Consider the following 16633-nt stretch of genomic DNA (forward strand, 5'->3'; position numbering starts at 1 on the left):
TCTAATGCAACAACTTCTCTGTATACTACAGCATCATCCGCGAAAAGCCGCATGGAACTTCCGACACTATCTACTAAGTCATTTATATATATTGTGAAAAGCAATGGTCCCATAACACTCCCCTGTGGCACGCCAGAGGTTACTTTAACGTCTGTAGACGTCTCTCCATTGATAACAACATGCTGTGTTCTGTTTGCCAAAAACTCCTCAATCCAGCCACACAGCTGGTCTGATATTCCGTAGGCTCTTACTTTGCTTATCAGGCGACAGTGCGGAACTGTATCGAACGCCTTCCGGAAGTCAAGAAAAATAGCATCTACCTGGGAGCCTGTATCTAATATTTTCTGGGTCTCATGAACAAATAAGGCGAGTTGGGTCTCACACGATCGCTGTTTCCGGAATCCATGTTGATTCCTACATAGTAGATTCTGGGTTTCCAGAAATGACATGATACGCGAGCAAAAAACATGTTCTAAAATTCTACAAGAGATCGACGTAAGAGATATAGGTTTATAGTTTTGCGCATCTGCTCGACGACCCTTCTTGAAGACTGGGACTATCTGTGCTCTTTTCCAATCATTTGGAACCCTCCGTTCCTCTAGAGACTTGCGGTACACGGCTGTTAGAAGGGGGGCAAGTTCTTTCGCGTACTCTGTGTAGAATCGAATTGGTATCCCGTCAGGTCCAGTGGACTTTCCTCTATTGAGTGATTCCAGTTGCTTTTCTATTCCTTGGACACTTATTTCGATGTCAGCCATTTTTTCGTTTGTGCGAGGATTTAGAGAAGGAACTGCAGTGCGGTCTTCCTCTGTGAAACAGCTTTGGAAAAAGGTGTTTAGTATTTCAGCTTTACGCGTGTCATCCTCTGTTTCAAAACCATCATCATCCCGTAGTGTCTGGATATGCTGTTTCGAGCCACTTACTGATTTAACGTAAGACCAGAACTTCCTAGGATTTTCTGTCAAGTCGGTACATAGAATTTTACTTTCGAATTCAATGAACGCTTCACGCATAGCCCTCCTTACGCTAACTTTGACATCGTTTAGCTTCTGTTTGTCTGAGAGGTTTTGGCTGCGTTTAAACTTGGAGTGGAGCTCTCTTTGCTTTCGCAGTAGTTTCCTAACTTTGTTGTTGTACCACGGTGGGTTTTTCCCGTCCCTCACAGTTTTACTCGGCACGTACCTGTCTAAAACGCATTTTACGATTGCCTTGAACTTTTTCCATAAACACTCAACATTGTCAGTGTCGGAACAGAAATTTTCGTTTTGATCTGTTAGGTAGTCTGAAATCTGCCTTCTATTACTCTTGCTAAACAGATAAACCTTCCTCCCTTTTTTTATATTCCTATTAACTTCCATATTCAGGGATGCTGCAACGGCCTTATGATCACTGATTCCCTGTTCTGTACATACAGATTCGAAAAGTTCGGGTCTGTTTGTTATCAGTAGGTCCAATATGTTATCTCCACGAGTCGGTTCTCTGTTTAATTGCTCGAGGTAATTTTCGGATAGTGCACCCAGTATAATGTCACTCGATGCTCTGTCCCTACCACCCGTCCTAAACATCTGAGTGTCCCAGTCTATATCTGGTAAATTGAAATCGCCACCTAAGACTATAACATGCTGAGAAAATTTATGTGAAATGTATTCCAAATTTTCTCTCAGTTGTTCTGCCACTAATGCTACTGAGTCGGGAGGTCGGTAAAAGGAGCCAATTATTAACCTAGTTCGGTTGTTTAGTGTAACCTCCACCCATAATAATTCACAGGAACTATCCACTTCTACTTCACTACAGGATAAACTACTACTAACAGCGATGAACACTCCACCACCGGTTGCATGCAATCTATCCTTTCTAAACACCGTCTGTACCTTTGTAAAAATTTCGGCAGAATTTATCTCTGGCTTAAGCCAGCTTTCTGTACCTATAACGATTTCAGCTTCGGTGCTTTCTATCAGCGCTTGAAGTTCCGGTACTTTACCAACGCAGCTTCGACAGTTGACAATTACAATACCGATTGCTGCTTGGTCCCCGCATGTCCTGACTTTGCCCCGCACCCGTTGAGGCTGTTGCCCTTTCTGTACTTGCCCAAGGCCATCTAACCTAAAAAACCGCCCAGCCCACGCCACACAACCCCTGCTACCCGTGTAGCCGCTTGTTGCGTGTAGTGGACTCCTGACCTATCCAGCGGAACCCGAAACCCCACCACCCTATCGCGCAAGTCGAGGAATCTGCAGCCCACACGGTCGCAGAACCGTCTCAGCCTCTGATTCAGACCCCCCACTCGGCTCTGTACCAAAGGTCCGCAGTCAGTCCTGTCGACGATGCTGCAGATGGTGAGCTCTGCTTTCATCCCGCTAGCGAGACTGGCAGTCTTCACCAAATCAGATAGCCGCCGGAAGCCAGAGAGGATTTCCTCCGATCCATAGCGACACACATCATTGGTGCCGACATGAGCGACCACCTGCAGATGGGTGCACCCTGTACCCTTCATGGCATCCGGAAGGACCCTTTCCACATCTGGAATGACTCCCCCCGGTATGCACACGGAGTGCACATTGGTTTTCTTCCCCTCTCTTGCTGCCATTTCCCTAAGGGGCCCCATTACGCGCCTGACGTTGGAGCTCCCAACTACCAGTAAGCCCACCCTCTGCGACTGCCCGGATCTTGCAGACTGAGGGGCAACCTCTGGAACAGGACAAGCAGCCATGTCAGGCCGAAGATCAGTATCAGCCTGAGACAGAGCCTGAAACCGGTTCGTCAGACAAACTGGAGAGGCTTTCCGTTCAGCCCTCCGGAATGTCTTTCGCCCCCTGCCACACCTTGAAACGACCTCCCACTCTACCACAGGTGAGGGATCAGCCTCAATGCGGGCAGTATCCCGTGCAACCACAGTCGTAGTCCGATCAGAGGATGCGTGGGACGAGCTGGCCGTCCCCGACAAACCCCCATCCCGACCCCCACAGTGATGCCCATTGGCAACAGCCTCAAGCTGTGTGACCGAAGCCAACACTGCCTGAAGCTGGGAGCGAAGGGATGCCAACTCAGCCTGCATCCGAACACAGCAGTTGCAGTCCCTATCCATGCTAAAAACTGTTTTGCTAAGAACGTCCGAACTAATCTACAGAGAGCGCAAACAAATCGACAAAATTTAAACGGTTATTAAAATACAAGATTGCCTAGTAAATGCAGTAATGCTGCTACTTGCGCACTGCTGACACTGCTCGGCGGCGGAAGGAGACTAAGCGAAATTACACTAGTCAGGTACTAAAACACGATGCTACACTCTCAAATACTATAATACGCCCGAAATTTATGAATTAAACAATGCAAGAACCAAAAACACGCAAAGAAATTAAGAATTAAACTATGTAACAAATGAGTGAGCTAGGAAATTCAAACCTACGACATGCTACACATTAGATTAATCTGCCAACCATTGTGCTATGCCACAGCACTGCATGAAGTATTTATATATGTGAATGTAGTGACCCATTTGCAACTATGAATTGCAACCTTAAAAATTTCAGTTTCACGCAGTGTAGTGAAAAGCTTATCTAATGTAAGATGATCTCTGTGAATATGATAACTATATGTATGATACTGAATTACACCTTGTGCTGAGTTATTCGGTAGTGTTTGGTTAGTGCTATGAATGAAATGTGTGTCTTTCATTAGCATTGTTAATGTGTGTTGTTTTTGGTGTAGTTATCGCGTGTCATGAAATACATAATAAAAGTGTCGGGCTCATAATTCGGGATACAAATACATCAAGAAAGAATGCTGATCCAGGAATTGGAAGTGACTGGCCAATTTTGGTGGAGTTTGGCAACAGCAGACAGTTCAAGTGTGACGCTGACTACTCTTATTGGCGTTTGAAGTGCCAACTATCAAGTAATTTTAATTCGACTGTAGTCAGTTCCTTTCCCGTTCCATCTGCCAATCGAGTGAGGAAAAAGTGAATGTCTATATGCCTCTCTATGAGTCCTAATTTGTCGTCTATTATCTTCGTGGTCCTTATGCATAATGTATGTTGGTGCAAGCAGAATTGTTCTGCAGTCAGCACAGTGTTCCTCAAAATCCCTCCAGGGATTCCCATTTGAGTTCCAGAAACATCTCCATAATACTTGTATGTTGTTGTTTCAACCTATTGTTAACAAATCTAGTATCCTGCCTCTGAATTACCTCAATGTCTGCTTTAATTCGACCCCTTGTGGATCCCAGACACTCAAACTGAACTCAAGAAGAGATCACACTAGCATCCTATATGTGATGTCCATCACAGCTGAGCCACACTGTAGTAAAATCCACGCAACAAACGAAAGATGATTATTCACCTTCCCTACCACGACCCTCACAAGTTTGTTCCATTTCATATCACATCGCAATGTTATGTCCAGATATTGAAACAATGTGACTTCTTCATTCATGACACTACTAATGCTGGATTCTGGCATTATGGATTTGTTTTTCCAACTCATCTGCAGTAACTTATATTTTTCTACATTTAGGGTTAGCTGTCATTTATCACACCAACTGGGAACTTTGTCCAAGTCATCTTTTATGACGACACCTTCCATACACCACAACATCATCAGCAAACAACCACAGATTACTGTCCACTTTGTCCATCAGATCAGTTATGCACATAGAAAATATGAGTAATAGCGTTCCTATCACACATCCCTGGAACGATCCTAATGATACCCTAGTCACTGATGGACACTCACCGTCGGGAAAATGTAGTGGGTTCTATTACTTCAGAAGTCTTTGAGCCACTCACATGTCTGGGAACCTATTCCATTTGCTTGTACCTTTGTTATAAGTCTGCAGTGAGGCACTATGTCAAATGCTTCTCGGAAATCAAGAAATATGGAATCTGGGTTTGTGAATTTTGTGATGGCAAAGTTAGAGGAGCAATGCATCTGCATTAAATTTTGCGTGAAACTCAAGAAAACCTTTACAGAGACACACCAAATGATGCAGGGAGCCTATAGTGATGAGTGCTTAAGCCATACTCGGTGTTGCATATTATTCACACGTTTTAAAAATGGCTTTACAAAGTCAAAAATGATCCTTGTTCAGGACGCTCTTAAATGTCCCCTGATGATGCTTGTGTCAGGAACGTCAACGAAATTGTGTGTGCCGGTCGAAGATTCACTGTCCGAGAGATTGTAGAAGAATGTAACATTTCAATTGGATCATGTTATGAAATGACACAGCATCTTGGAATGCATTGTTTTGCCGCCAAGTTCATTCCACGGCTCATGAGTCAAGACCAAAAAAACTTTTTAGATCTCACAAATGAGAATGAGAATGAGATGTTCCTTGCAAGAATAGTATGACCCCTGCAGACTTCTTTTTATTTCCAAAGTTGAAAAGGATGAAGTTTCCAATGGTAGATGAGATAGAAGAAAATTCGCAGACGGCACTTTATGTGACCCAGCAAGAGGTGTGTCAAGACTGCTCCTGGAAGTGGAAATGATATTGGGAGCAGTGTATCAATTGTGGAGGAGAGTATTTCAAAGGAGACAATCCATAGTAACTAAAAGAGAAGCATAGAAAATTTTCTGGACAAAGTTCTGGAATTTTTTGAACAGACGTCGTATGACAAAAGGGCATGCTGAGTTGCCCATGAGCGATGCTTTGTACTGATTTGTGGACATAAACTTATTGGTCTCTATGAAACTGATTAGATTCAAACCCAGAATATGTTCAAGAATTCTGCAGCAAACTGATGTTACAGGTATTGGTCTGTAATTTCACAGGTCTGTTCTTTCGCCCTTCGTATATACAGGAGACGCCTCTGTATTTTTTCCCCAGTTGCTTAGGTCTTTCTGCTGGGTGAGAGATTCACAATAAATACAAGCTAAGTAAGGGTCCAGTGCCATATAGCACTCTTTGTAAAACCAAATTGAGACTACATCTGCAACTGGCGACTTATTTGTTTTTAATTATTTCAGGTGTCAGGGATGCTTACGAGGGTGGTTTGAAAAGTTCTTGAAACAGAATAGAAAAAAAGTACTTAGTCACTGAAACTTTGTTGTTTTTCAATGTACCCTGCTTGTAGATTAATTCACTTGGTCCAACAGTGTTCCAATACCTTGATCCCATCTCGACAATGATTTTCCTCCAGGCCTGCAAAATAGTTGTCAACTCAGGCTATCAATTCTTCATTTAAGTGAATCTTCATCCACAAAGAAAAATTTTCAGTTTAGGGAAGAGGCACGTGTGGCAACAATTCATACCTTAGTTTGTGTAATTTTACCATGGTGATGGCACATGCGTGCGAGCGTGCATTGGCTTGATGCTAGATGACGTTCTTCCTTATTAAACCTGGCCTTTTTTGCATATCTTTTGTTGCAATTTGTCCAGAAGGTTAGCATAGTACTCTCCAGTAATTGTTTGCCCAGTGGGGAGATAATGTACAAACAGAATCCCCTTCTCATCCCAGAACACTGATGCCATGATCTTCCCCGCTGAAGGAATTTGGTGGTGCATCCCAGAACACTGACGCCATGTCCTTCCCCGCTGAAGGAGTTTGGCGGAGGAGATTCAGCATGTTTCCACTGCTTTGATTGTTGCTTTGTCTCTGGGGTATAGTAGTAAACCAAAGTTTCCTCGTGGTCACAAACCAGCACAAAAGATCTTGTTTTTTTCTCCTAAAACAGGCCAAACATTGTTGTGATACGTCCATTCTTATGCGTTTTTGACCCAGCGTAAAGAGTTGCGGCACCCATCTTGTGAATACCTTTCAGATGACATCTGGCAAGCGTGAGCAATTTAATGCACTCTAAATTGGTGATCCTCCTTGATCATTATGCGCACTTTTGCAATGATTTCTAGAGTAGTGACACATCTTGGCTGACCTATTCGTGGATGATCATCATCTAAGCTCTCCTGACCAAATTTAAATTCATTTATCCACTTGGCAACAGTTGAAGACAAAGGAGCAGAGTCCCCTGGTGTATTCTGGAAATCGGCATGAATGTCGTTCGCTTTCATACCTTTCTTTATGAAGTACTTAATCACTGCTTGAATCTCGACCCGACCCGACCCCCCCCCCCCCCTCCCCCCACCATCTTTGCAGATCACTACACAGGAACAACAACAGAGCCGTGTCACTGCCACAGCTCTCTTCCAAGAGCACTGACATGGTACGTGTTTACAGGTAACAGTCCAACGAATATCATGTGAACAACTTGTGCTAGCGCTGGCCTCTTGTGGTGATTGTTGTTAGGTGTCTTTGTGCTATTGTCAAATGACGGTATGTTTATATGATTCTCTTGCATGAATGATTTCTTAAATGCAAAATTTAAAACATTTATCTCCTACTGCCACACCAGACTGGTCAAGTGACTTGATGGAAACCTTTGACTCACTTAGTGATTTTACATAGGACAATAATTTCCCCTGCTTCTCAGCCAGATCTTTTGCTGAGGTATGACAGTGGTAGTAACCTTTCCTTGTTGCCATTTGGCATTCTCTTTTGAACCAAGAGTGCAGTAGCTTTTCCTTCCTCAGTATTTTCCGAATTTCATTGTTAAACCACAGTGGCTCTTTTGTATCCTTAATTCGTTTACTAGGTACAGACTTGTTGAGAGTGCAATTCACGATCTGTTTAAGCTTTGACCATAATCTCTCTACGTCCATCTTAATGGAAGTAAGTGATGTCAGTTCTGTCTAAGTGAGATGCTAACATCTGCTTATCTGCTCTTTCTGGCATGAACATTTTCCTAGCCTTCTTGACTGATTTATTAATTTTTGTAACCTTAGTTGTTATGATGTTATCATGATTATTAATCCCCATCTCTATGCTGAAGTCATTGATGATATCTGGCCTGTTTGTAATTACAAGGTCTAAGATATTTCCATTGCATGTGGCGTGCCAAACTAGGTGCTCAAGACAATTTTCGAAAACCACATTCAAAAGTGCTTCACAAGATTGACTGCACCCCCTGCAATGAAGCCATAGGCTACCATCTATACTCAGTAGGCTAAATTCACCTGCAACTAGTATTGCATGATCTAGGTATTTACGTGCTACTGTCTGTAGACTTTCTTTGAATGGCTCCAAAACTGTCATAGCAGAACCGGGTGGCTGATTAAAACATCCATTAATTAACGTGATTTCACATAGACTTGTTATACTTCACTGTCACAATCAGCTTTGACCTCAATAGAGACAATGGACACTCCCTCTCCTACAGTGTCTAACCTGCCTTTCCGATATATATTCCATTAATCACTAAATATGTCAGAGCTTTCTACTCTGGGTTTCAGCCAGCTCTCAGTCGCTGAGAATAATTTGAGTGCGAGACTTTCCTGGATGGCAGTAAATTCGGAAACTGTGTTACAAGTACTTTGACAACTGATAAAATTTTGACAATCTACACTGGAGTGAATTCAAAAGATAAACCTCAACCAACATTGAATGTATCTTGGTGATAAAGAGCCCAAATAAATAAATTGATGATTTTATTCCATTTCATCTGATTGAATGAAGCACACACAGCATAACTACTCAGAAAACAACTATAGTGCTGATTACATTTACTATCATACATGTAGCACTCTGAGAACATTTCACCTTGTCATAGTAGTCCTGTGTTTTGGAACTAGGCAGTGCTTCATTTCACAAAGCGAAAGGAATGGCTTCTGTAAAAAAAAAAGAAGAAGAGGAAATAGTGGTTGCTGGTGTTTTTAACACTATCATTCAATTTAGTTCCTATTGTGAACTTTGCAGCTAGGATATGTAAATGCTCTGAGACTGCTATTGATAATATCTTTATGAACAAATCTAGGGGAAAAAAGTCATATCACAAAACCAATAGTAAATGGACTATCTGATCACGACGTGCAGCATCTTGTGTTAAATGTTGAAACTTGTCAGGATAAAAAAATATTAACTCTGAGTACAGGAGGATAATTGAGGAATTCAGGAAATTGCTCAAAGAGATGAACTGGAGAGATGTTTACCTGACTCAAATGGAAAATAGAAAGCATTTATTAATAAAGTTACCTCCTCTTTTGAAAATTGTTTTCCCCTAAAGGTAACTCAAATCACACAGAAGTCAAAAGATAAACCATGGATTACACAAGGAATAAAGATATCATGTGGGGCAAAAAGGAGACTGTATCTACTATCTAGGAACATTTCTGATATTAGCATTGTAATGCATTACAAAGAATACTGCAAAATGTTGAATCAAGTAATCCAGAAATCGAAGTAGCTTTATTAAGAGAAAAAGATAATTGTATCGGGCAACAAAATAAGAACTGTATGGGATATAGTGAAGACAGAGAGAAGTGGGGCCAAAAAGGAAGTGGAACAGATAGCTCTAAAAGTAAATGAGACTTTGGTAACAAGTGCATGTAGTGTTGTAAATCTCTTAAGCAAGACTTAATTTTTGTTACTAACGGCTCGGGGTTATCAGGTTCGGTGAATGGTGCAATGGAGTATCTGGGACCAGTCTTTGAAGAACATCGTGCAGAACCTATTCGAGGAACTTTGAATTCCAACCATTGCTTCTCAATATACTTACTCCTTAATGAAATTTGTTGCAAGTTATATATCTATATTTCCAACAAATAGCTCAATACGTATTATCAATACTAGGAATAAGAACAATCTACATAAAGACCTAAAATCACTTATGTTGGTCCAAAAGGGGGTCCAATATTCAGGAACACACATTTTCAATAAATTACCAGCAACCATTAAAAACTTGGTTTCAGATAAAGCACAGTTTAAACAGAGTTTGAATGACTTTTTGATAGGCAATGCCTTCTACTCTATAGATGACTAACCTAACAGAGACTGTTAGGCCAGCTTAAGTAAAAATATGTTAGATTTAAGTTTTGACAGCACTTGGTTGCAACAGACAATATTAGGTATTTTGTGTATGATAAATTTATTAATAGTGCATAACAATGTTTCATTCTGACAGTGTATTAATTCTGTAAATATTAGCTTTTCCAGTTTACTGTATTGTATTCACCTATTTTGACAATCTCGTGACAAATGATCAGGGTAGTATTCATTATATTAAAATGTTTTGTGTTATACATTCTGACATGTTCCACACCATCTCATTTTTTCGGTGTATGTAACGAAAACTGAATCAAATCAAATCCAATCATCATCTCTCGTCATGTAATAACTTCACTTCTTCTTCTTCCCTTGTCGTCTCCTGTTTTTCCAGTACTCGTCCATCTCCTCCTCATGTTTTTCCCCCTTTATTCTATTCGTGTTGTTCTCAATCCCCTATTTCTTCTGCATCGAAAGCCTTTTATTTTTATTTATTTATTTTTTTTATCGAGGTGAGTCTTTACGGACTGCGTGGTAACAACCGACTTCACTCTAGTGTCCAGGTCTTGTTCTTGCTCCAGCTTTGACTTCCTGCCAGTATCTTCTGAACCCCTCCAAGAAGTGCCTTTTTATGCCCTTCAGATAATGGTCCTCACTGTCTTTCGGATGTTGATGCCATGTTAAAACCTTGGTAGTTGGTCACCAATCTTCTAAATTTGTTCCTTTCAGGAATTTCTCTCTGAGATACCAATCTGCTTAAGATCTTTTTCACATTCTTTGAACCATCTCGGCCTCGTTTTCTTAGATAGGATGAAACTCCGTATTCTTGTTGTTAGTCGATCACCGTCCATTTTCATGAGATGACCATAAAATAACAATCATTTCTTCGTAATGGATGCTGTGATAGGTTCTGTCTTGCTGCACGAGTCCTCATTTGCTCTCATTCGCCATTGTCCATCGACCCATCTATTACCTTAGGATTTTCCTTAATATCCTACACTCACGCTTTTCCAGCCACTCAGCTTGACCTTGTCTATTCGTGGTCAAAGTTTTGGATGCTTATAAGCACTCAGGTTTTACAACTGTATTATAATGTTGGAACTTGGCCCATACACTCATAGACTTTTTGTTATAAGTATTCTTTGTCAGTTGGTATGCTTGGTCTAACTTCCTCATCCCGACAGTTGCTTCTTCTTTTAATCCATTCTCCTGGTGGATGACTTCAGCGAGATACCTGAAATTCTTAACTCATCCGATTTTTTCCCAGGTTGGTTATCATCCATTCAGGTCCGTCACAGATGTTCGTCATATATTTTGTCTTTTGAATAGAGATCTGGAGTCTAACTTTTTTCAGCAATTTCTGACAGCCTATTTATCTTGTTGACTGCTGACTCTATGTTGTTAGCAAAAATGGCCAGGTCAGCCGCAAAATCTAAGCAGTCAATGCACACCCCTTTGTTCTTAGGACCAAGTCTGAACCACTCTTCATTTGTTTCTTCTTGGGCTAATAACTTTCTCCACTCTCGAATGACCTTTTCCAAGACACAATTGAAAAGGAGAGGGATAGTCCATCTCCTCGTCTTATGTCTGTTCTGATTGTAAAGGGGTCAGATACCTCACCCATAAATTTAATTTTTGACACAGTGTTAGCAAGAGTTTGTTTGATCAGCTTCCTTGATGTATTATCCACCTCAAACTTTTCCAAAATATTCATTAATGCCTTTCTGAAAATCAACAAACAAGACCACATAGTTATTTCTTCCAATTTTTTTTGTACCTGATGATGTTCTTCAGGTTAAAGATCTGTTCTGCGCAAGAATCGCCCTTTCGGAAACCAGCTTGATAGTCCCCAGTCAGTTGGTTACAATGATCTTCTATTCTATTCTGTATCACTTTGGAGAGAATCTTATATGGAACAGATACTAATGAGGTACCCCTATAGTTATTGACATTCTATTTATCACCTTTTTTGTGTAGACGACGGATTAAAGCTGACTGCCATTCAGTTGGTATCGTCCTAGCTCTCCAGATCTCCTCAAAAAGTTGGACTAGTATATCTAGAGTTTCATTATTTGCCAGCTTCAGTAGTTCCACCACTATTGAATCCTCTCCAGCTGCCTTATTATTCTTAAAGTTGTTGATGATATCTTTGGTCTCCTCTTTACTAGATGGAGATGAGGGGTAGTTTGTGGATTGGGGCACATACAGGGAATCTTTCTTTCGGTTCATCACAATTAAGTAGGTTTTCAAAGTAACGAGACATTATCTTGCAGTTTTCTTTGTTGGTCAGGCCGAGTGTGGTGTGCGTACTGTAAGACCTTCAGTACACACACCATCAGATTATTTGACTTGTTGCTCTAACGAAGTAAGCGAGTGTCAGCAATATGTCTCGTGGTCTTATCATGGCGTGTTTATCTTCTGCCATTAGGTCAGAAGATAGAAATGCCACTTGCACGCTTAGAGTAGCAGATTGACGGTGACCAACTTTAAACAGAACTTGATTAATTTTCACATACATTTATTAAAATAATAACAAATATAAAAATTACTTAACTTGGTTCTGGATGCTATTTACAATTGACAATCTGAAGTTCCTTTGGTATTGGTACATTAATCTTATTCTCACATATATCTCGGATACTTGACAAAAGTGTCTATACATTTATCTTCATGGCTATGTACAGGAAAATGGTAATCTTATTAGGCGCAGACTGAATCTTGACTATGGACTGGTACAGACAATTGTAGAACTCGTACAGACTGGTACAGACTAATGCAGACTGGTACAGACTAATGCAGACTGGTACAGACTAATGCAGACTGGTACAGACTGGTGCAGACAAATGCAGACTGACTGATCGAAGGTCTTAACACTTGTTATAATACCTCGCACATTCATGTATCACTGCGCGAGTGTGATGCGCGAGGAGAAAGTGTTCTATGTTTGCGCATATTAATACGCGGATCGGCGGAAGCAGAATTTGGTCCGTCTCTATGGCAGCGCCATCTCGTAGTGCGGAGATGGACGAGCGCTGCGCCTAAGCTGTTGTGCTTAGCGGGGCGCACTCTCGTGGGAAATTTGTGTACGCGCTGAATACGCGGAACTATGTTCACAACACTGAGCTTTCCATTTTCATCTCTAAAACAAAAACTAGGGGCTTGGTATCCTTTCAAATTCGATTTGAACGTCTGATAGAAGTCTCTGACATTGTTTATCTGGAAACGCTGATCGAACTGTTCTAACTGCTGTTTCTCTGCAATTGCTTAGCCCTTCGTAGAGTTCTGGCTGCATATTTTTGAACTTCATGGAATACATCAAAATCATCAGGTCTCCTGGTAGAGTTCCACTTTTTCCATGCACTTGCTGTTTGGGCCACCACCTCACCACAAACCTCATTCCACCATGTATGATTCCTCTTTTTAGCTGTCAGGATTGTAGTATTAGCTGCTTGTTGGATCATGGAGGCAATGTCTGCCCATTTATGGGATTCAACTGTCAGTTACTGGTGGCATTGTTCCAATATGTTTTGATTGATTTTGAGCTTCGCAATATCATATTTATGAATTTTATTTCCGGTTTTCACGGACTTATTGAGAGGGATGAAATTAATTTTGATCTTGGAGAGGTGATGATCCTTTTAAATTCACTATTTTATCTGTAAAAAGGTTTCTTTCTATTATTTCTGATTGTTTGATGTTGTTTCTTTCTTATTTCTGTAATCCATGCTATCATTGATTCCTTCTTCCAGAACTACTCATTCAGTAGAGGTCTCTAAAAAAAGATTGATCTTTTTTTAGCCATTACTTCTGATATTTTCTCAAAATTTTTGTAGATCTCCTCATTACTTCTCATTTTCCAGCCATCTGTAGCTTGTATTGCAACGTTCTAATAATGCTCCTTTGAGGAACCTCTGTTCTGTCCAGCTTATAGTTCATCATTAGGCATCCTCATCCATATAAACATCCTGGTCATACCACTGTGGGATAGTGTTTTAGTTTTGTTTTTTTAGTTGTACATTTCTTGTTGTAAATATCCTTTGTCAAACGATTTGCTCTCTCCAGTTTGCTGACTCTTGCATCTACTGTTAATTCTTCTAGTCCATTTTGTTGTACAGTTTGTCCAATATATTTAAATTTACTTACTAATGCTATTTTACATTTTTGTTTTTCTAAGAATGTTGATGCATTGTTTGAAATTGTCATCAATGTTGGTTTTTCGGTTGAAATTTTGGGACCAGCTCTCTTTGTTACTTCTTCCAAAAGATTTCTTTCAATAACTGTCTGTCAGATTTTTTGAAAGTATATCAGAATCATCTGCAGAAGCCAGGCAGTTTACCTTAATTCCATTTGTTTTTCGTCCTAAAATTATTGGTTCAGTTTTGTGATTTTTTTTTTCTCCAAATTCCAGATATTTTCTATTCTTTCTAGAATGCAGTGTTACAGTAAAGGTGATAAACTGTCCCCTTGTCTAACACCAGTTTTTATTTCAAATGGTTGAGATACTTCTCCCATAAATTTAGCTTCAGTCATCCTATTTGCTAGTGTTTTGAGGATTATGTTTGCTTTAACACAAAATTCTTTGATGATTTTACCTATAATTTCTTTGCCTATCAAATCAAATGTTTTCTTGAAACCAATACGTGATACTATTATAGGTTTGGTGATTAACAGTATGTGGAGAATTATCGATTTTCTAATAAACATCTGTTCTGTGCAGGGTCTTCCCTTTCTAGAGCTCCTTGAGATTCTCCCAGTTATTTGTCTAAAGTTTCTACAACTCTGTCCAGAGAATTTTTGATAATATTTTGTATACCACTGGCAGAAGTGAGGCATCTCTGCAAATGTTGACTTTTGTGTGTCCCCTTTTTTTCATAGCTGTGGATTAATGCTTTCCATAATCTCTTCAGCTTTCCAAATGTTCTCAAACAGCAGTTGTAGATCATTTGTGTGTTCTGACTATGTCAATAATTTTGCTGCAGTAGAGTCTTCATTTGTTGCTTTGAAGTTTTGGAATGATTTGATGGCTTCATGAATTTATTGCTCTGTTAGTGGAAAATCTTCCTCCAGATGTTGTGGGACTGCTATTATATATTGCTACAATGTGCTGTTATTATTATTGTTGTTGTTGTTGTTGTTGTTGTTGTTTGGTTGCCTGTTCTTCAGCACTTTCTTTCTGTTACCTTTATCTATTTGCCGCCATTTTAGCCCATTTACCGGTATTTTCAGCTTGTTCTTCACTTATTTGACCTTTTGGTGGCTCCTCTTGAAGAGATCTTATTTCTCAGCATTTAAAATTACATCATCTGCTGCTATTTCGCAAATGAATTTCATCATGTCCAGTCTAGTTTTTTCATTCATTTAACCATACATCTTCCTTGACTCAAGATCCTGAATTTTTGTCCTTAATTCTTGAACAGTTTCATTTCTCTTTTTACATTTTCCAGATGAATAAACTTTTGGTCCTCAAAGCTAAGATTAGTATCAGTTTTTTTATTTGTTTCTGCCTATGGCTGCTATATCTCTTTAGTTAGAATATTTTCTCTCTCTGTATTTGATTATAGTCTAAGTCTGAATATTTTTATAAGTACATTTATTGCTGTAGCAATGAGTAAAATAAATTGTATTGCACTGCCTGTAGCATGTAGCACCATTTTGACTGTTAGTCCTCTTGCTGTACAAAAAGTAGCTTTGATGATTACTTAATGCAAGTATTTTGTAAGAGCTGTGGAATGGTTAGTATCTGTTTATATTTTTCTGATTAATTCAAGCTCGTCAATGCACATCCTGTGTTAAGGAAATATTTGCACTGAATTTACTGTGTGTTAAATATAAGCAGTGGATCCATTGGGGTAGTCTTTTTGGCAGAAATATGTCAAGGTGAACAAAACAGGAGATGGTGAAGGAAGAGAGGGAAAAGATCAACATTTGCTTCTCATCAGCAATATAACTGGGTTGCAACATTCAGTGAAAATTATCTGTGACAGGAAGTTGTCAGAAATACATTTTTTGAAGAAACTTTATGTTTGTATAAGCATTTATTAAATTTAAAAAGTTGGATTTCATCTGTTAATACAAAAGATAATGTTTTGCATTGCAGGCATGATGAACCTGTCAAAGATGAAGAATCGGCCAATGATTCTTATTGGAGGATAACAGTATGTATAACTTAAACTTGAGATTCTTGAAAATAAAGCTAGTCAGTATTTCTTAACAGTACTGATTTGAATACATCTAAAAGATCGCTGTTACCTAAATGAAAGTTGACGAGCAAAGTCTTAGTGGACATTTGTATAAAATTGTCATAGGTGTTATTTACAACAAGAGTAAATAGTTTCAATAAGAATGTGGTGAGACATTTAACAAATGTCATGACCACACATTAATAGGACCTTATAACACTACCATTATGATATTAGTATGCTTTTACGTAAATAACAGAAACCCTGTCTCTATGTTGCCACGTATAACCCTCTTACTAAAATTTAGTTTAGTTTCCAAATAAAATACACTATGGAAGGATAGTCCTGTTTATAGGAAAAGATCATCAATAGAGTTATCCTTCTTACTGGATTTACCGTGTGTTGCATCTAATGGATAAGTAAATTGGACTATTCACTTCTTTTCCTAAGATCTTACCCAGTGGCTAGATAGAAACACAGTATGAATAATAATATACTGAAGCTAGGACAACTCATTTCCAAGTTCATTTAGTGGTTTAAAACATGTACTTAATGGTCACCAACCTATCCTGGCAATGAAATAGTGAAGTATTGGAGAAGCAGAAATGTGAATTTTGCCTACTTTCTTGCTACTGTTTAGTTT

General features: G+C 39.5%; 1 protein-coding gene across 1 annotated transcript in view; it reads left to right on the forward strand.

The window, feature by feature from the left end:
• Positions 1–15964, forward strand: part of LOC124722819 (GTP 3',8-cyclase-like) — a 115421-nt gene extending 99457 nt beyond the window's left edge. The window contains 1 exon segment of the mRNA XM_047247944.1: positions 15909–15964. Coding sequence (XP_047103900.1) covers positions 15909–15964 — 56 coding nt within the window.
• Positions 15965–16633: the final 669 nt, after the last annotated feature.

The sequence above is a fragment of the Schistocerca piceifrons genome, chromosome X (genome assembly GCF_021461385.2).
Source record: "Schistocerca piceifrons isolate TAMUIC-IGC-003096 chromosome X, iqSchPice1.1, whole genome shotgun sequence".
NCBI classification, from domain to species: Eukaryota; Metazoa; Arthropoda; class Insecta; order Orthoptera; family Acrididae; genus Schistocerca; species Schistocerca piceifrons.